The 20,083-nt window shown below is 32.6% G+C and overlaps 2 protein-coding genes across 5 annotated transcripts in view; one reads left to right on the top strand and one right to left on the bottom strand.

The window, feature by feature from the left end:
* Window positions 1-4,142, top strand: part of LOC125070225 (probable beta-hexosaminidase fdl) — a 90,387-nt gene extending 86,245 nt beyond the window's left edge. For all 4 annotated transcript variants that reach the window (XM_047679989.1, XM_047679992.1, XM_047679990.1 and 1 more), the window contains one exon: window positions 87-4,142. In XM_047679989.1, coding sequence (XP_047535945.1) covers window positions 87-1,815 — 1,729 coding nt within the window. In that variant the 3' untranslated portion in view covers window positions 1,816-4,142. The remainder of the gene's footprint in view (window positions 1-86) is intronic.
* A 366-nt stretch (window positions 4,143-4,508) lies between these two features.
* On the bottom strand, window positions 4,509-19,939 carry LOC125070461 (sporulation-specific protein 15-like). The gene is made up of 21 exons (XM_047680347.1): window positions 19,733-19,939; window positions 18,965-19,358; window positions 18,290-18,475; window positions 17,562-17,776; window positions 16,829-17,057; window positions 16,153-16,250; window positions 14,636-16,025; window positions 14,088-14,543; window positions 12,568-13,968; window positions 12,145-12,492; window positions 10,918-11,247; window positions 10,227-10,706; window positions 9,760-10,140; window positions 9,220-9,675; window positions 7,940-9,114; window positions 7,255-7,509; window positions 6,494-6,584; window positions 6,090-6,289; window positions 5,499-5,612; window positions 4,943-5,059; window positions 4,509-4,623 (listed from the first exon to the last, which is right to left on the bottom strand). Exons 1-21 carry the CDS (start codon window positions 19,766-19,768, stop codon window positions 4,576-4,578), a joined length of 8,400 nt encoding a protein of 2,799 aa, XP_047536303.1. The 5' UTR covers window positions 19,769-19,939; the 3' UTR covers window positions 4,509-4,575.
* Window positions 19,940-20,083: the final 144 nt, after the last annotated feature.

Consider the following 20,083-nt stretch of genomic DNA (forward strand, 5'->3'; position numbering starts at 1 on the left):
ACTTAGATGAACTAAAATAATGATTTAAATTTATGATAAATTTCTTAAATTAAGAAAGTTTTGCTTAATAACAATTTATGTTTTAGGGGTGTGGAGCCGCAATGGTCATGGATCTGTCGGAACGATCGCTGTGAAAGGCTTTTAGCATCAGAAACAAATGTACTTCAGTCTCTTCCAACTTGCAATATGCTATGCGCTTCCACACAACTATGGCCACAGCCCACTGGTCCCGTCAGCTTGGCCACTGCTGCCATCCGCGTGCGTTCTAGTGGATTGTCTCTCCAAGTGCTGGCCTCTCCCTCTCGGGATGTAACCGAGCACCTAAATGACGCCTTTATCTTGATGCGCGATGACTTAAAAACACTGGAAAAATCCGCTGCCATAGAGAACAGACGATCTGACTCAGCGACACGTGACGTGCTCGTCCGTGTAACCGTTAACGGAACCGGTGATCCGCGCATGAGACAGGATACAGACGAGAGTTACAAGCTAGCTCTTCGACCAGCTGGAAAATCTTTAGTCGTCGATATAACTGCACACTCTTTTTGCGGTGCCCGACATGGCTTCGAAACTTTGTCACAATTGATTTGGTTAGATCCTTATGCGGGCTCACTCTTAATTTTGGAAGCAGCTACTATTGATGATGCCCCTAAATTTCGATATCGTGGACTTCTTCTCGATACAGCACGAAATTATTTTCCTGTTAGTGATATACTACGTACAATTGATGCAATGGGCGCAAGTAAAATGAACACCTTTCACTGGCATGTTAGTGATTCTCAATCATTTCCTTTAAGATTGCAAAGCGCTCCACAATTAGCGCAACATGGAGCGTATGGCCCTGGAGCTGTGTACACGACTGACGATGTACGAGCTATCGTCAGAAAAGCCAGATTACGTGGAATACGTGTTCTAATAGAAGTAGACGCGCCAGCACACGTGGGGCGAGCTTGGACTTGGGGCCCAGGTGCAGGATTAGGTCACTTAGCTCATTGTGTTGAACTGGAACCGTGGAGTACATATTGTGGTGAACCTCCTTGTGGACAATTGAACCCGCGAAATCCCCACGTATATTCACTACTAGAGCGCATATACGCAGAAATTATCCAACTTACCGGCGTTGATGATATTTTCCACCTAGGAGGTGACGAAGTATCAGAACGCTGTTGGGCACAACATTTTAATGATACGGATCCAATGGAGTTATGGTTTGAATTTACACGACGTGCAATGCTTGCCTTAGAAAAAGCTAATGGAGGAAAAGCACCGGATTTAACTTTCCTCTGGTCTTCACGTTTAACTCATACGCCATACCTCGAACGCCTGGACAAAAAACGATATGGAGTCCAAGTGTGGGGCTCTTCACGATGGCCGGAATCTCGAGCCGTACTAGATGCAGGGTATCGTTCGGTTTTATCACATGTTGATGCTTGGTACTTGGACTGTGGATTTGGTTCCTGGCGAGACAGCTCTGATGGGCACTGTGGACCATATCGTTCGTGGCAACAAATCTACGAACACAGGCCATGGATAGAAGAAATACCGTCAGTTGCCACCGGAGTTGAGCCTTGGAGAGTTGAAGGTGGAGCGGCATGTCAATGGACGGAACAGCTAGGTTCTGGAGGCTTAGACGCCAGAGTTTGGCCGAGAACTGCGGCACTGGCAGAGCGATTATGGTCCGACCGTGTTGAAGGCGCCACGGCAGATGTTTATCTTAGACTAGATACGCAACGATCACGTCTATTAGCCAAAGGCATTCATGCAGCTCCTTTGTGGCCTCGCTGGTGTTCTCACAACCCTCACGCCTGCCTTTAGCAGTCAGCCATAGACGTACTTTCATAAATTCGGTTAACTAGCACCGATTTATGTAACGATAGCTGCCTCAGCAGAACTCCCTATTGAGATATTTATATAGCTTCAAACTGTTTGGTAGTGATTGATGAAATTATTCTCCTATGTAAAGTGTTAGATCGATGAAGTTTGTTGTACATAATAATCATAAAATCTTATTAGTTTAATTAACATTTAGTTTAAAAAACTGTACAGCGCTTTATTATACTTAGCAGAAACTTAATAACTCATATAAATATTTGTAGAATAAGTGAAATGTACTTGTTATAATACTAATATGAAATACGTTTAAATTATATAACATAGTTATTATTTAAATGTAGATAGGATGTATTTGACTGCCAATTTAGTCACAATTTTAATTGCAATCGCAATCGCCTCCGACTAGGAGTTAAGGAAAGTGTCATAAAACACACAACATTTAATAAATGAACACAAATAGTATATAGGAATAATTTGTTAAACATTTCGTTTATATAATTAAGGTAAACTAACATATTACATGCATATCTTAATTAAACAAAAATACAATATTATGAAACTGTTACTCTTAAATGTAATATGTACCCAGGGATAATATTAGAACCCAATAATTATTACATTACTATATCTGTACAATTTAATCTCACAGCAGTAAAGTAGGTACCAAAAGTGAGGATTGTTTTGCAATCCAAATAACCTTAAATGTCATTTTTTAGGATATAATACAAACGCCGTTCTAAAAACCTAATATGTTTTTCAACTTATTGTTGACTATTTAATAAAACAGAGCTGAAAAATATGTTTAATTAAATATATATTGGTTTTAATAGATTTAAGTATATATAATAAAGATCATATAATAACCGATAATTATTAAATATTTGATATATAACTTCCGATTATAATTTAGTTGATACCACAGTTATATTTATAACCAATACTGTTTTAGTACAAAACTTTACAGCATTTGTTAGTAAAATATTTGCAAATTACTAAATGAGAGATGGTAATTAGACTTGTTATATAAATTAATAATTTAGTAATTCATAGTTCTTTTAAATGTAATTAAAATTATATTTTTAAGCATTAGAAACATGACAAAATACTTATTAAATTTCGTTAGGGCATTCTAGTTTCTTTACTTGTACTTTGGATGCCGTTTAATTAATAATATTAAATATTTACGGCCAGTAGCCAACATCAATTGAATACGGACATATTTAAATATATCATCACATTTTAATGCTTTAAATAATATAAAACTGTATGTATTAGACTTTTGGGAATATAATGTTTTACGTTAAAAAAATATTACAACTTGTGCAAAATGTAAAAAAGTCTTAGATACTAAATTAATTATCTGTGTCAAGTTGGGTAATATTTTATTTATATTTTATACCTATTATAATGCTCAAAATTACTCGCATCTAAAGACAAATCGTTACTAGACGAAAATATAAATTTTACCTTGAGGCAAGCAGTGCTTTTTCGTAAAACATTATAGCAGTATACAAGACAGATTTTTTTTTAATCATAATCACAACAAATGTTTGAAACATTTCGTTCAGTAACGGTGTTGATAAAGTTAAGTCCTCTGATATCATAAATCACATAACTTGTAGCGACACATGTATTGGAGTAATATTTTGAATTGCTAAACTGCAATTAACTCTAAAACATATAGTAGTTTGTGTTAGATTTTATATTTCTCGAACTTTAGATTTGTCAATTACAATTTAACTCAAGTCTATAAACGCATTTCTGATAATGTATGCTATCTAAATTGAGATAATATTATAATGTCAATAACCTGTTAATTTTACAATTTTAGCGTAATGTCAACGCGAACGTGCTATATTTTTAGGGCCACTAATTTTTCACACATTTAATTTTTGACAATATTGTTATACAATAACTGTTGTTAAAGTAATTGTCGAGTCATCCCTGTTAAACGTGACATTGGCTGAATTAATTGACAGAAAAAAATGTAACTTGTGATTTAAATACCAGCCCTTGTATTAAAAGTATTTCTTTTAAAAGTACGTATAAAAATTTATCGGCAAAACATTTTTTGCATATTCGGACTACACCCGTCGGAATCACTTTTTAATAGACTTCTTAACTCTTTAATACTCAGTTAAACTTTAATCACATTTAGAGTATTTTCGGATAAAATCCTTTAATTTTTTTTTTTTTTTGTAAATCGTTTTATAATATTTAATTATATTGTATCATGTTAATATATAAACTGGCACAATTTTGTACATTTTGTAAGTAATGTTTGGTGCTATAGTGATTTTGTGGTGTACTTCTATGAAATAAATAAGCTGAAATTATTTTGGTATTTTATTTAAAGATAAGAGAGCCGAGATGGCCCAGTGGTTAGAACGCGTGCATCTTATTATATGAACCGATGATTTCGGGTTCAAACCCAGGCAGGCACATGTTCAGGCAGGTGTTTATAATTCATCTCGTGCTCGGCGGTGAAGGAAAACATCGTGAGGAAACCTGCATGTGTCTAATTTCAACGAAATTCAGCCACATGTGTATTCCGCCAACCCGCATTGGAGCAGCGTGGTGGAATATGCTCCAAACCTTCTCCTCAAAGGGAGAGGAGGCCTTTATCCCAGCAGTGGGACATTTACGGGCTGCTTATTTAAAATAAAACGCTTTCATCAAAATAATAAATTAATAAAATGTATTAATCGAAAATATCATAAAACAAAACAGGATGAATTGCATTCATTTTTTTCTAAAAATGTTACTTAATCTTCGGCTGCGAGGTGTACCCTGAAAAAAAAATTACGTTCAATTTATTTAACTGAGGCTTGAGGAAAATACAATACAATGAATTTCATATTTTCTATATTAGTGTAAGTTCATTTGTGGTAGTTTATACGTATTATTTTTCACGATAGCGAAATGAAATAATTTAAATCAAATCTCCAACCGCTTTTCGACACTTCGCTTAGAACATAACTGTTGCGGGTTGCGTAAAGAATCTTAGAATGAGATTGAAAGAAGAAGGTTAGAGATGAAATAAGTATTTAATATTTTATTCAACTTATAGACAGAAATATGTCATAAAATTATAAATATAAAAACTTACTTCTGTTGTATCATTTTTAGAAGAACGAAATAGCGATCGAATTCGTGATGGCGTGCTCGTCTTGCGGGAAGCTGAAGGATCTACTTCCACTCGAAGCGACTGGCGTAGTTCGGAGTCCTGAAGCATAGGAAATAAATTTAAATTAATAATACTAACTAATATCTCAACTGATTTTAGAAATTATTTCGATTTAAAGTCAAGCTCAAAATAGAATCAAGTATAATAAATACTTGGTCAATGATTGACAAAAATCTACCATTACGGAAATAAATACTTTAAACCAGACATGCTTTATGTGCGAAGTTTCTGTTAAATAACCTGGAAGCAATATTTACATTCCCAATATCTGTTTAATATGTTTTGTAGATAACAATTTACAGAATATCATAAAAGCATCTGAACTAAAAAATTCTCACGATATATGTATATAAAGAGAAAATATCCAACAAAAGTTGATTCAAAATTTTGCCAAATTAATGCTTTATTATATACAACCTGAATTATTGTCTGATCTATATGCCATTTAATATATTAAACGCGTATGATTTAAACTCACAGTTGCCGAGAGTCTGCCCGCTTGTTTGCTGGGCGTCGGTGGTCCGGGTTTCTTGTACACCGTAATGCCCACTTCTTTCCTTTGTTTTCCTCCCAGCGACATATTTCCCGTACACTAAAAATCAAATATTGTTATAAGAGTAATGAAAACAATTGGATCTATCTTCGGAGCTCCTCAAATTCAATTTATTGTGCAAAGTATTAAATTCTGCCAAAAAATATTGTTATGTCGAGGACTGCTATGGTAACGGGAATTACGTTGGTATGACTGTTTAGTTATAGACAAACTTAGTGTGACAACTCTTTCGATTTTGAGAATATATTTTATGTAAATGTTAGATTTTTTCATATGTAAATATAAGCTAGTTTCATTACCTGAACCAAACACAACTTAGATCTCATAGTTCGCTATACATGGCCATCGGCGTGACGTGAATTAAATATCTTTCACTGACAACGTGGCTTATTTGGCCGGTAGACGGTTCAGCTCAGTTATATTTACATAAAAATATACATAGACAAAGCCTGCGGGACCACGTGGTTCCGGCGCAACGGAAGAGCGTCGAGCGCAGCGAGCACACAGCGGGCGCACCTTGATGTCGTCCTCGTGCACGGCGGGCGCGAACTGCGTCTCGGCGGGGTAGGAGCTCTTGAGGTGCGGCGGGCACAGCGAGTTCCGCCAGCGCAGCTCGGACAGGCGGCGCGGCTCGTGCGGCGTGCGCAGCTCGCGCAGGCAGCGGTTGTCGAACACCTCGCCCTCCTCGTCCGACATCTGCAGCGCACGCGCCTCCGCTGGAACGCGCCGCGGACACGTCATTAGCATCACACTATATTGACTCATTTCCATGAGAGGACGTTTTTCGATGCACATAAAAAATAGACAGATAGGTATCACAACATGTAAAAGTATCAATATTCCTAACCTGAATATTTATAACCTGTAAACTAAGTAGAGATGCAAAGACTTTCGTATTTTAAAATAACTAGCCGACTTACCTTTAGGGTTATTCTTAGAAACGGGCAAGGATCGTAGCGAGTGCGTGTCGGAGGGACGAGATGGCTCCTCCGGCTGAGGGGCGAGACCGGACTGGAAAAATGTATTATTTCCACATCAGCACTAATATAGAATATATTTTAATAATAGAAAAACTAGGCCCGTTTTTCCCCAGTATTTTCTCATCATAAATAAAAAAAAAAAAACGAATACATTTAAAGTACGTATTTTTAGTATAAACAAAAGTGTAACTATATCATAAAAAAATTATGATATAGTTACACGGACGAGTAAATGGGCCACCTGATTGTAAGTGAGCACCACCGCCCAAAGACAATGGCGCGTATTCATTTCTTACATTGCCACTGCGCCACCTTCACTGGGAATTAAGATGTTACATCCTTTGTGTCTGTAGTTACACTGGCTCACTCACCCTTCAAACCGGAACACGACATTACTAAGTACTTCTGTTTGGCGGTAAAATATTTATGGTGAGTGGATGATACCTACCCAGACGGGCTTGCTTGCACAAAGCCCTACCACCAAGTAAAGTTATTAAATTTTATAAAAACTCAACACCCAAAATATTACAAGTTTGATAAAATTTATTATTTATTTATATTAATTAAAGTTATGTATGTACTTTTAAAATTATCCCTCAACCGCCGAGCATGAATTGAACTGTATGAGCACATAAAATATGCATGCTTATATTTCTCTAAGGACTATACATCCTCTTACATAAAACGTTTCTGATACATACCGAGTGCACGTGTTGTAACGACATCAGGGACCCATAATTTTGCTTCTTTCTTAACCAATCAGCTTCGTCCTTCTTGACTAGGAACTTTTCTCCGACATTCCAAAGGTCCGTTGTCAGACTTTTGATGTGTTCCTCATACGCCCTACTCGACTCACGCAACTTGTGGTGGGCTTTCTGCAGTTCCAATTCAAGAGACTCTACTTCCTCTCTATGTTTCTCCTTAAACAATGCTATCTGCTCGTGACAGAGTTGTTTCTGAAATCGAATATCACAATTAAATTTTACTTAACACAAAAATCTACGGATTTTTAGGATGTTGCGTTATAAATATTTATTGTATATCCCTGAAACCATGCTGACAAATAAGCTAAGATGCAAAATAAATCATGCTCATGCTTATATAAAAGTTCTAGTTACCTTTTCGAGTCGCCGTAAGGCATAAATTCAAAAATATACTAAACTACATTATGCTTTAATGAACACTCTATATTAAAACAATGTAAATAAAACAAAAGCATCCATTAAAACATACTTTATTAAATAAATAAGACTTCACAAGTCGTCACAGCGAGTAAGCCACACCGAGTCAAAATCAAAATATCATTCACCAATAGTCCATTTGCAAGTAGAACCACCACACCACCTGATAGGCAAGTATCAAGAACAGTATGGGGAGGATACTGACCATTTTCGCCTTCATCCTGTTGAGTTTGTCCTCGTATTCCGCTCGGACCTCCATCACCGTTACGGATTGAGGATCTTTAGCACCCTCTCCTTTCTGCGCTCGGGCTACTTCTTCTAAAAGCTTCTGGAATGAATTTTGTAACTCGTCCAATTGGACTTCCAAACTCGTATTCTGGAAGCTGCCAGACGCCAGGGACACTCGGTCGACGTCACTTGTAAACGCCTGTTTAATCTTTTCCGCGGATATTGTCCTCGAAATGCAACGCTCGATCCATCTCTCCAGATTCAACGCACATTCGGATAAATCCTGCATCACCGCAGCATATCCTCTTTCCAATTTACACATCATGGAGTCCGTTATATGGCCGTCGAGACTCAATATCTCTCGTCTGACTGTCCGCTGTAGAGATATAACTCTGCTCAGTTTTTGAGTGTACAATTCCCTCACAGAATTAAACGTCTTAATGCTGACGGACAATTCCGTTAGGAACTTCCTCATGTTTATTATTTCTGATTCGTTAATCCTATTAACGTCGCTCAACCTATCTCTTTCTTTTTGCAATGTGACCTGTTTCTCCGAACAACGCCGTATGTGCCTCTCGGTAGTTTCCAAGAAGTTCTCCAAGTCTTCCATTGTGATCGTGCCTGCGTTTAAGCTCCTTCTGATGTCATTATCGGAATTTGAATTTCCGAAGTTCGTCAACTCCTTCAGTACTGTGTTCGACTTGATTTCTGCTATTCTCTTTAATATTATAGCTTGGTACTTGGCGGAGACTTTTATAATTTGACTAGCTCTGTTTTCAGTGACGCTCATTTTGGTCACTTGCTTTTTGAGTTCAGCTATTTCTTCGTTCTTTTGGTGAACAATTTTTTTTAGTTGATTCGATAGTTGCTGGCAGTTTTCTTTGCTCATTTCCAAGTCCTTGGAAACGTCTAGAAGTTTGTTTTCAGACTCAGCTATCAATGATTTTAAATAGGTTATATCACTTTGAAGGGTTGTAATGGTCCGGTTTTTGTCATGAATGATTTTTTCTAAGTCAGATATGGTTTTGTAGCTTTCTATGGACGAATGTATGTCTGAAGAAGTGTTATCTACCTGTAGGTGAAGGTCGCGGTGATTTGTGTCAGCTTGTCCAGAACATTTGGGACATGATTTATCTTGACTTACAACAGCAACTAAAAGAAAAAAGTATAAAATGTAGTGTAATATATTTGGATAAGCTTAAAAATAGTTATTGAGATCAGTTGATCCCAATTATATTTAAATATCAGCCAACTTACAAGTCTCAATTTGCCCCATCGCTTTACATAGTTCTTCATTTTCTTTCCTTAATGTCTTAATTATTCCCTCTTGCTGGTTCCTTTCATTCAACTTGTTCGTAATAATTTTAATGTCCGTTTCTCGTATTTTTACTTGGGTTTTCAAATCATCAACGGAATCTTGTAATTGTTTCAATTGTTCATTTAAATTATTTATCAAAGCATCCTTTTCTTCTTTAATTTCAGTTAAGATTCTGTCTCTCTGAGTCACTTCCTCGGAGACTTTAGATGTCAATGTTTTAATTTCTTCTTGAAGAATATTTATCTCTTTTTGACGATTTTCAAGTTCAGTTTCTGCTTTACCTTGATATTCCTCTAAAATAGAACATTTGTTTGCGAGATTTATTTTTTCTTTGATATTGTCCTCATTTTGCTGTGTCATTTGTGAATGTAAAAACTCTTCTAATTTCAAAATTTCTGTAAAAAAAATTGTAAATATACTTGAAAAATTTGTATAAGCTAAATATATTATTTATTAAATTATAAATTATCCTAAAGTACCTAAATTTTTCTCTTTGATTACTTCAAGGAGTTGTACATTTTCGTTCTTCAATTCTGTACAAACTTCATTTTGTTCAGTAATATGTTTTTCTAAATCTGCCTTTAATTCAGTAATTTCATTCACACATTTACTTCTATCTGATTCTATAACTTCTTTTTCTTCCATTATTTTCTTTATTCGTTCTTCGAGGTCATGCATTTTCATGTCCATTTCATTGTTTTCTTTTGATTTGATTTCAAGTAAAACTTCTAAATCGTTTGCATGTTTACATTGCTTTCCCAAATCGTCGTCTAATCGTTTTAATTTACTTTCGAATTCAACTTCAATGCTGTCTTTTTTAATTTTCCACTCATTGCTTTTTTCTTCTAACAAAACAATATCTGAAATATGAAATATTTTAAACGATTATTATTTATAAATACTTTAAGAACATCAATTGTTTTTTTAATAATATAATATGTTTTACCTTCTTTATGTTTCTCCAACTTCTCAATCAAATGTTTATTTTCATCGTTCAAGGTATCAATTTTACAAGTCTTTTCTAGAACACCTTGCTCTAATGATATAATTTTGTCATTAAGTTGGTTAATTTGTAATTTAAAATCATTTTCTATAATTTCTTTTTCCTTGCGCACATCACTTAAATCTTTAAACACTGTATCAAATGCTGTCTTCGCTTTAATTTCATTTTCTCTTAGTTCTCTTTCAAATTTACTTCTTTCAGAGTCAATTACAGCTTTCACTGTAGTTAGTTCCCTTTCTAAAGCTTCATTTGATTTAACATGTTCAGATATGACATTATTAAGACTATTTTTCTGGTCTTCCATGACAGATTCAGTAACTGTTATCATATTTTTAAGCACAAGTCTTTCAGATTCAAATTCCGTTATGAGTTTATCCTGATTTTGTTTTTGAATTGTAAAATCATCTTCTAAGGATTTCAGAGCTAGAATAGTAAAAATATCTCTTAATAATAATGATGGCTTTCTACAACATAAGCGCACGGAAATATTTTTTGTAATCAACAACAAACATTATCTATGTTTATATGATAAGACACAAAGTTAATCACATTCTATATTGAAAAATGAATCATAGTTTGATTGTAACTGATAGTAAAAATAATGTTGGGATGACTATTGTTATATAAAAGTTACCTTTATTTTTGTCTTCTATCGTATTTTGTAATCTTTCCTTTTCAACCCTCATTACTTCTAATTCTGTTGTTTTCTCTTTTAAATAATTGGTTAGCTTCGATATCATCATATTCAAATTATCGATCTGATTCTCATACGTTTCCTTCAGTTTGTCCGTCAAATTCTCGTTATCAACAAGTTTGTCTTTCAGAGAATGAACTTTGGCATCTAACTGAACTTTAAGATCATTTAGCTCAATATTAAGCGATTGGTTTTCAGACTGTAACTGCGCAATTTCGCTTACTTTTGACTCTATTAAGGTGTTATATGAGTCATTTTGTTTAGAGAACTCTGTAAAGTATCATTTTTAATTTTAATGATCGATGTTTATATTTTAATAGTTATTAATTCTATTATCATTTTTTAAAGTATTATATTGAAATAACTATCCTACCTGGATACTTTTTTAGGCATATAAAAATAAATGAATTATGCTAATTCTACAGTTAATAAAGACTGTACTATGATAATGTAGCTGGTGATTATTTTGTCCAGTATTTTCTCATGGGTTTTTTTCTCATTTTAAAATTTAAATATGTAGGAATATATTTAGTCAAATAATGGTGGTACCTTCAACATGGCTGTATAATATTTATAAATAAAAAACAACTAACACTATAAATGCGAAAATAACTCAGACAATCAGCGTGATGACATGACATGGTTTGCTTGGACGTGGTTTAGCACTGAAGCCAATGGCCTCTCTATATAATTTTCCGTTTTAAAATAAATTAATAATATCACCCTTAGTGACAAAAACGTGGAAATCATAAACTCGTAGTAGCCTCTATATTTTAACAACACAGAACTTTTCATAGTAATTGTACTTTGTAGAACATTAATTTCGGCCACTGTGGTAGCGCTGTATTATCAATTACCAGAGGATATCTCTGCCTGTATAAGCATATTTTCATTCACCAGGCTTCAATTATTTACAACGTTTTTCTACAATTCTACAAAAAGATTCTGCAATATTTTCCCTAAGAAATACTTTTGTGACATTGTTTTAAACCGAAGAATAACGCGAATTTAATTCCGAAGGAAATTTAAATACATGTCTTTAAACTTACTTCCTCTTCTGCTAAGTTTACTTGAAAATAACACAGTAACAATAATTAAAAAATAAAACGTTAAATGTTCCTCAAATATTTAGCTGTCCGAGGAAACTTGAAATAAAAATGCACTTACCTTTTTTAGATTCGCCTATCTCTTTTTGAAGATTCTTAATCTCATCCTCCAACTCTGCAATCCGCTTCTCCTTGTTCTCAAGCAATTCTGATACATTTTTAACAACTGTATCTTTTTCCTTCAACATATTTTCAATGTCTTTCTTCATTGCTATCTCCGAGGATAAATCCCTAATGATACTTAGAAGAACATCACAACACGCATCAGCTTGAATATTTTGTTTTTGTTCAAAATGTTCTAACTTTTGTAAAACATCTAAGCATATTCCATCCTTTTTAATAGTATCTAATATCTTGATAAACCCACAATTTAGGACAGTGTTAATTTGCTTATTATTTTCTTCTAGAGCTGAAATAAAATATTTAAATATATAAATTATCCTCTAAAGAAATCAAAATATATGTTTAAGTAAAAAACACATACTTTTGTAGTCAGATTTCATTGAATTTAAATCAATTTTCAGTTCATCTATTTCTTCTTGCTTGTTGTTAATTTTTGCACTAAGGATTTCATTACTTTTTTGCATTTGATCTCTTAACTCATCACACATTTTCTTTAATGATTCCTTTTCTTGTTCAAGTGTTGCTTTGTTTTTCGTTAAAAGTTCTACAGTATTTTTCTGATCTAGCAACTCTCTTTCTGATTCTTTCAAATTAGAGACCAGACTTTCATACTCATGAGACATGTTTTCTATATCTTGTTTTAGCTTATTAATATCATCTTTCAAACTTATACCTAAACATTTTTCGTTTTCATATTTGTTGCTATAAATATTAATATCTCTTGTTAAGATTTGATTTTTTTCTTCTAAATCTAATATAATTCTTGTTTCGTCATTCAATTTTGTTTCTAAAGCAGCTTTTATTTCGCCAATATTATTTTTTTCCTGTTCTGCCAATTCCTTAGAATGTCTTTCTTCCACAAGCTGTTGCGTGAGGCAATCTTTCGCTTGTGCCAACATATTATTTTCTTCTTTTAATTCTTCCAGCTGTTTGTCAATTTTTCTTTTCTCCGCTAGCATCGCTTCCTTTCCTTCATCTGCTATTTTCAGAACAGATCTTTCCTCCATAATTTGTTGCACTAAAATTGCTTTTTCATTTAATAAACTTTCTTTTTCAGATACAACATTTTTGAATTCAGATTCAACACTTGCTACTTTTTTTAATAACTCTTCATTTTCTTCAATTAAACTTTGCTTTTCATTTTCAAGAGAATCTCTCACCGCTTTTTCCATTGTGAGATTTTCCTTTAAAAGATCACATGTGTTAGCACTTTCAGAACATGTTTTTCTTAGTAAATTAATTTCTACATTTAATTTATCTTTTTCATCTGTTAAAACATTAATTTTTGAATTCAAAGTTTTCAACAATAATTCCTTTTCTTGCAAGCTAGCTTCCGATTCATATATTTTATCAGTCAATTCCTTAATTTGAGTGTTCTTCGTATTAATATGCTCCTGCATATTGCTTTTAAACTTTTCTATCACTAGTTTTTCGTTTTCATGCTCCTTCATAAGCTGTTCTAGACTTTCTAGCTTATTTTGTACTTCCCTTTCAAGGTTCTCTATAATCAGATCTTTTTCTTTAACCATTATTTCATAAGTGCTATTATCTTCCTCTATTGTATACTGTAATTGATTATTTTCTTTTTCTAAAGCCTCAACTACTTGCAAGTTATTATTAATAACATTTTTTAATTCATCTTTAGATTCATCAATCAAACATTCTAATGTTTGAACTTTTGAACTTAACTCCTCAATTTGTATATTTTTCTCATTGATGTCTTCTAATAATTGATTAGTTTTACATGTTAGAGTGTCTATTTCTGGAACAAACACAAAAAAAAACTTAATAACTAGAATAATTTAAAACAAGAGCAATGTAACAAAACCTTTTCTAACTTTTTATATTGATTTTTATTAAATATCATATTAAACATTTTACCTCCAGTTTTATCTGCAATATTTTTAGATAAAATATCAACTTCAAGCTTAAGTTTATTTATCTCCTCATTTTTCTTCAGTATATCTTCAGTTAATTGGGCACTTGTATTATTTAATGTAGCACATTTATTCAAATATTCATTTTCAATTTCATTTTTAAAAGCATTTATTTGATCCAGCTGCTGAATTAAAATCGTTTTCTCACTTTCCATGACCAATGTCTTTTCATGTTCACTTTGTAGCAATGCTTGTAATTTCTCTATGTCTAATTTAAGTAATTCAATTTGTAACTCATTATTCTCTATACAATTTTTAGATTTTGATCTCAAATCTTTCATAGCTACTTCCATTTCATTTAATTTTGTCATAAGTTTAGTAGTTTCAGTGTCAAAGTTCTTTTGCAGAGCATCATATGCTTGATTTTTTTCAATTATATCTTCTTCGAGTCCTTTTATAACTGAAAATTAAACATATTGATTAATATAAATAATTAATACGAGTGAAAATTAAGACATCTATCACTAAGTATATCACAATTCATTCACTTACTACTTTTATTTTCATCAGCTAAATTAGATAACTGGTCAAATTTAGTTTGTAATGTCACAATATTAATTTCCTTGTCATGAATCTCTTTTAATAAATACTGTTTTTCAGTAATTATGGTATCTAATTCATGTTTTAAATTATCTCTTTCTGCTACAGCAGTAGATAAAGTACTGTTTGTGGAATCAATCATTTCTTCTTTTTTGCAAAACTCTTTATCAAACTCATCTTTTTGTTTTGCCAAGAGTTCTTTAGTTAGATTTAAAGCAGACTCTTTTTCAGATACCTGTTCATTCAGTTGTTTAATAGCTATATTCAATTTTTCACATTCTTCTTTTTGCTTTTCATTCAATTCTTTTTCTTCAATTAAATCCTTGTCAAGTTTTATATTCTCTGATTTTATTTTTGTTAAATCTTTTTCTAATTTATTTATATTGTCTGATAAATTCTGCCTTTCATCTTCAATGCTTATTTTATATTCAATTTCATTTTGCAATTGACTTTTTAAGGCATCAACTGTTGCATTGATTTCATCTAGACTGTATTGTAATTTTTTCTTTTCTTCATCAAATATAACCCCTTGGTAGTCGATTTCTTTCTCTATCTGTTCGATTTTAATTTCACGATTTTTCAATTCGATATTTAGTTTTTCATTGCATTCTTCTAAATGTTTGCTTTCTCTATTCGATTTTAATAGGCAAGACCTAACATGATTTATATCCTTATTCAAAGTTTCATTGAACATGATATATTGTTGCAATTGCTCCTTTAGATCTGAGGCTTCGTCATTCCTTTCCTTTAAACTATTTTCAATTTCTTGGATTTGAGTATTCAAATTTTGGACATCATTGAGATACTTGTTAGAAATTTCTTTTTCTTTCCTTAGGTCACCTTGCATCCCCTCAATCATTTCACCCTTTTCGAAAATCTTATTCTGCAACTCTACCAATTCATTATTTCTATTTGACACCTTTTCCTTTAACTTCATCATTTGTTTTTCGTATTCATCCCTCATTTTAAACTTAGATGTCTTTTCTGTATCTATTTCTGTTTTAAGATCTTTAATGATGTTATCGAATTTTGATATTTCATCAGATAAACTTTGGAGAAGTGACATTTTCTCCTCCTGTAATATTTGTATCTCTTTCATTTTCGAATCGATTATTCTCCTCGAATTTTCTCCCGTGTCTCTTAACCTCTGTTCCAATTCGTTGACTTCATTATTTAACTTTGTGAATTCGTTTTCATAATGGGATTTTAATGCATTCCTTTCTTCTATTTCCTCATTAATACGATGTTTTAAATTAAAGATATCAGTGTCTTTTTCGCTCATAATTTGCGCAAATTTTTGACTTTCTTCTTCAGATTTCTTTGTCAAATCGTTTAATTGATCCTGTAACCCATATCAAACCAAGTATTAAGGCTAGTAAAGGCCTAATAAAAGCATTCTAAAGACTTAAATAATCAAACTACATAGTTAGTATAACTTTCAAATTAATTTATTTTTAATTATTGTTTACCTGTAATGTTTCTATCTGTTGTTTGAGAAGCACTATTTTTGCGCGTTCCTCACTAAGCTGGACCTCAATAACATTTGCGCAAACCTCACTGCATATAGCTAAATAAAAAAAAATATTAATTTTGAAAGATTTTTACATTACATCATTTTGAATCTTTTTACATAATTAAAAAAAAAATGGCACACAAAAATGAGTATAACAAATTTGTTTCTTACAATTGCGATCAATATCAAGTAAATTTATCACAAAAAAAATAATCTCTATATATAAAAACTAGTTGTGGCCCGCGGCTTTGCTCACGTTTTTGGGTTTGGTTGTTATATGTGTGGCAAAAAATTTGCCTATGTCCTTCCTTGGAGTTCAAGCTTGCTTCAAACCAAAATTCGTCAAATTCGTTTCATTAGTTTGGCCGTGAAAGAGCGACAGACAGAGATACTTTCACATTTATAATATAAGTATAGATGATATATATTAACTATAATATTCGATCAGCATTAGTTTGCTGAAACATGCATAGTATTATGCCTACTTTTTTTTCAACAGCTAATTTCAGTAAATGACTAAAATTTTATTTCACATACATACATATTTGATAACAGCAAAAAGCTGTTTATATATGAGGTATAACGCTTTTGTATTATTTTTTTTTTTAAATAAATATTTATTTATAACTTACAAGAATTATGTGGCAAAGACTGTACACTTGTATCTACATCATCACATTCCAGCTGACTGGAATCAAAGCCATTAAGACGGTTGTGCTGTCTCAGTTCCGTGACCAGCTCACGTAATGAATGTACTTGACTACGCTCTGTCTCCAATTCCTCGACCAGTTGCGAAGCGCGATTAGACTCTTGCTGACTTATAGTAAACCATTTATCTCGCTCGCGCTTCAGTTCATCCAACTGTAAATGTAAAAGACGATACTTAAACTAAAGTCTGCCGTTTTTAGTTTGTTTTATATATATATATATACTTAACATAACAGCCGTTTTTGCGCAATTGAGTAACAGACATACAAATTTCAAATATATAATATTGATGACAACGTCCTGACATATTATAGTGTTCAAGTTTGTGCAAACATAGGTCTACTCTGTATTTGGTCACTCTCGACATGGGAGGCAAATCCGACACGGCCGGTAAAAGTTCAGGCACAGGACCAACGGCTTTACGTACATTCCGAAGGACGAGAGTACATAGTTCATACTTCATTTATTATTTGAATATCATTACCACAAGTCTACACTAGTTCAGATAGTAAAATCAGTAGTCCTTTGTGAAAGTACCACCAATAAATTCTGAAAATACTTTTGTGTATAGATTATGTTATAACTACAGAACCTTAATAAAATAGGGAATAAACATATATCAGAAAGAATATGTCTACGTTTTGCAAAGATACCTACCTTATTTTTATATGTGTCTCTCTCATATTGCACATCCTCCAACTGCTCCTGAACATTCACCAACCTCTGTTCAGTTTGCTCCAACTGCTTAAGTAACTTGGCTGAATTGTTGCTTGAAGTCTCTTCGCCTTTTGTTTCATTCTCTTGTCCACAGCAGGAGGATATCTTAGCCTTTAAGTTATTAATATCTTGCTTGTACTGCTCCTTGTCTTTTACTGTGAATTAATTATACCTATATATTAGCATTAGCAGCCCGTAAATGTCCCACTGCTGGGATAAAGGCCTCCTCTCCCTTTGACGAGAAGGTTTGGAGCATATTCCACCACGCTGCTCCAATGCGGGTTGGCGGAATACACATGTGGCAGAATTTCGTTGAAATTAGACACATGCAGGTTTCCTCACGATGTTTTCCTTCACCGCCGAGCACGAGATGAATTATAAACACAAATTAAGCACATGAAATTTCAGTGGTGCCTGCCTGGGTTTGAACCCGAAATCATCGGTTAAGATGCACGCGTTCTAGCCACTGGGCCATCTCGGCTCTATATATTACCTATATATTATGTTCTGTATAATTATCCAAATTAACCATAAAAAATCATTTCTCCTCATTATGATTTGAACATTTGACCTATGTCTGACCTATTTAATAAAGCATCTTAGCTCAGATATTATCCAATACTAAAATAAAAAAGGGAAATAAAATTTCATTAAAAAAAATCACTCACAAAGTTTCTCCATTTTTAAATTAGTCCTAGTAAGTTCATCTTGAAGGTAGGTCCGATCAAAACGCTCAGCGTCAAGTGCAGCCTGTAACCGTCTTACTTCACCATGTAACGAACGAAGGGCTGGAGGAGTTTCTGCCACTTTATTGTGGTTCATTTCAGCAGCAGCTACATCCTGCCCGCAGGCCTCTAAAAAAACGCAGAAAAACTTTTACTATGTTCAAACTTATGCAATTTGTGGAATATATATTTTTTTAATAATAATTTAATTTTGTTGTATTTATAACTATAAAAATTGACATAGCTTTATTATTTTTTTTATGTAGGTAAACAAGTAACATCTCTGAGTCTGAATAGTTAAACAATAGTTCCTCTTATACATATGTGTAACTTTGTTCCATAAAGTTCTGCAGTTTAACTTAATAACAATTTTACACAAATACAGTGTGTATTTGTGTAAAATTGTTTTATTCTATTTTATAATTATAATAGTTTTATTCTATTTTATATAGTTTATTTATAATCATCTCTAAAGTTATTGTATGGAGTGTTATGAAAGAGCAGAGTCGCCTAATCCAAGTATTAGTAATATACTAGGTCAGCCCTAATGTTCATTAATAGATTCATAATATATTAAACTGAAATTTATATATTTTTTTTATGTTAAAAATAAGCTACCTGTAATAGCTGCCAAAACATCAGACGATGTGATTACAGGACATTGCATTAAACATTTGCTGAATTTCAATATAGTTTCCTGATCAGCTGCACACAACTTATTACACATAGCACTCTTCATGTTCACATCTTTAGAATTAACACAAACAAAATATAGAAGCAATGTTGCAGCCAAGTATATTTCTTCCTCGGTACGAGGTTCAACTTTTCCATTTTCAAATCTAAAAGCTGGATATTTTTCAAGTACAAAGTCCTCAATCGTAACTGCATCCAGAAGTGAAGATTTTGATTCATCTAAACTAAAATTTTCTCGTAAATGAGAAATTATATTCAGAAGAGAATCCACAGTTACTGTTAAATCTTTTTGAATCCTGTTATCAAAGTAGCAGTTAATCTGAAAGAAATTACATAATTTGCATTATACTTTTACACATTAAACTGACTGTATCTGCATGCAGCTATTCCAAAAATTATTAAAATATTTTATAATCAATAATTATATACCCTTTAATGAAAAGACTTTAAAATTAATAAAATTAATTACTTGAAAAATTAGATGTAAATATCGTCATGCTACAAGCATTTCAAAATATCTATATTTGACCTCACGTATTGCAAATAACGCACCTGGCGTTTGTGCGGACGGTTAAAAAAAATGTAAGACAAAGAAGCCATATGAGCGAAATTCTATTTACAAACCATAAATTTTATTATAAAGTTTAAAGTGAATATCTAATTAAATAAGAGTAATACTTTTTCAATATTTACCCAGTTTGCAAGTAATATTTTCCATTTTCGTAACATTGTAAACTCTTTTAAATGAACCACTTTATTACAAGAACACAGTAATTATTTATATTGATGCTATTGATATTGATATCATAATAAAATAAAGCATAAATTATAAATACTATAATACAATTCGGTTAGCGAACTAATGATTTGAAAATAATTGTTCCAACAGTTGTTGTCACTTCGCCGTTGCAGTTTGAAATGTTTTTTTTTTTTAATGATCGCAGAAAAAACGTTCAAACTTGAGTACAAATAAAAACTTTTTTTGAAATAAAAAAATAATAATTAAACGTAGCTATTAGTATAAAATACTTTATATTATTATAG

The sequence above is a fragment of the Vanessa atalanta genome, chromosome 17 (genome assembly GCF_905147765.1).
Source record: "Vanessa atalanta chromosome 17, ilVanAtal1.2, whole genome shotgun sequence".
Classification (NCBI taxonomy): domain Eukaryota; kingdom Metazoa; phylum Arthropoda; class Insecta; order Lepidoptera; family Nymphalidae; genus Vanessa; species Vanessa atalanta.

Bases quoted from the DNA above. Each gene is read 5' to 3' on its own strand.
- LOC125070461 (XM_047680347.1), bottom strand. From the start codon at position 19,768: ATGTTACGAAAATGGAAAATATTACTTGCAAACTGG. The intron at 16,251-16,828 runs GTAAGTTATAAA...TTTTTTATTTAG, and splicing joins GTCTTTGCCACATAATTCTT to CTATATGCAGTGAGGTTTGC. The intron at 13,969-14,087 runs GTAAAATGTTTA...TGTTTGTTCCAG, and splicing joins TATTGCAGATAAAACTGGAG to AAATAGACACTCTAACATGT.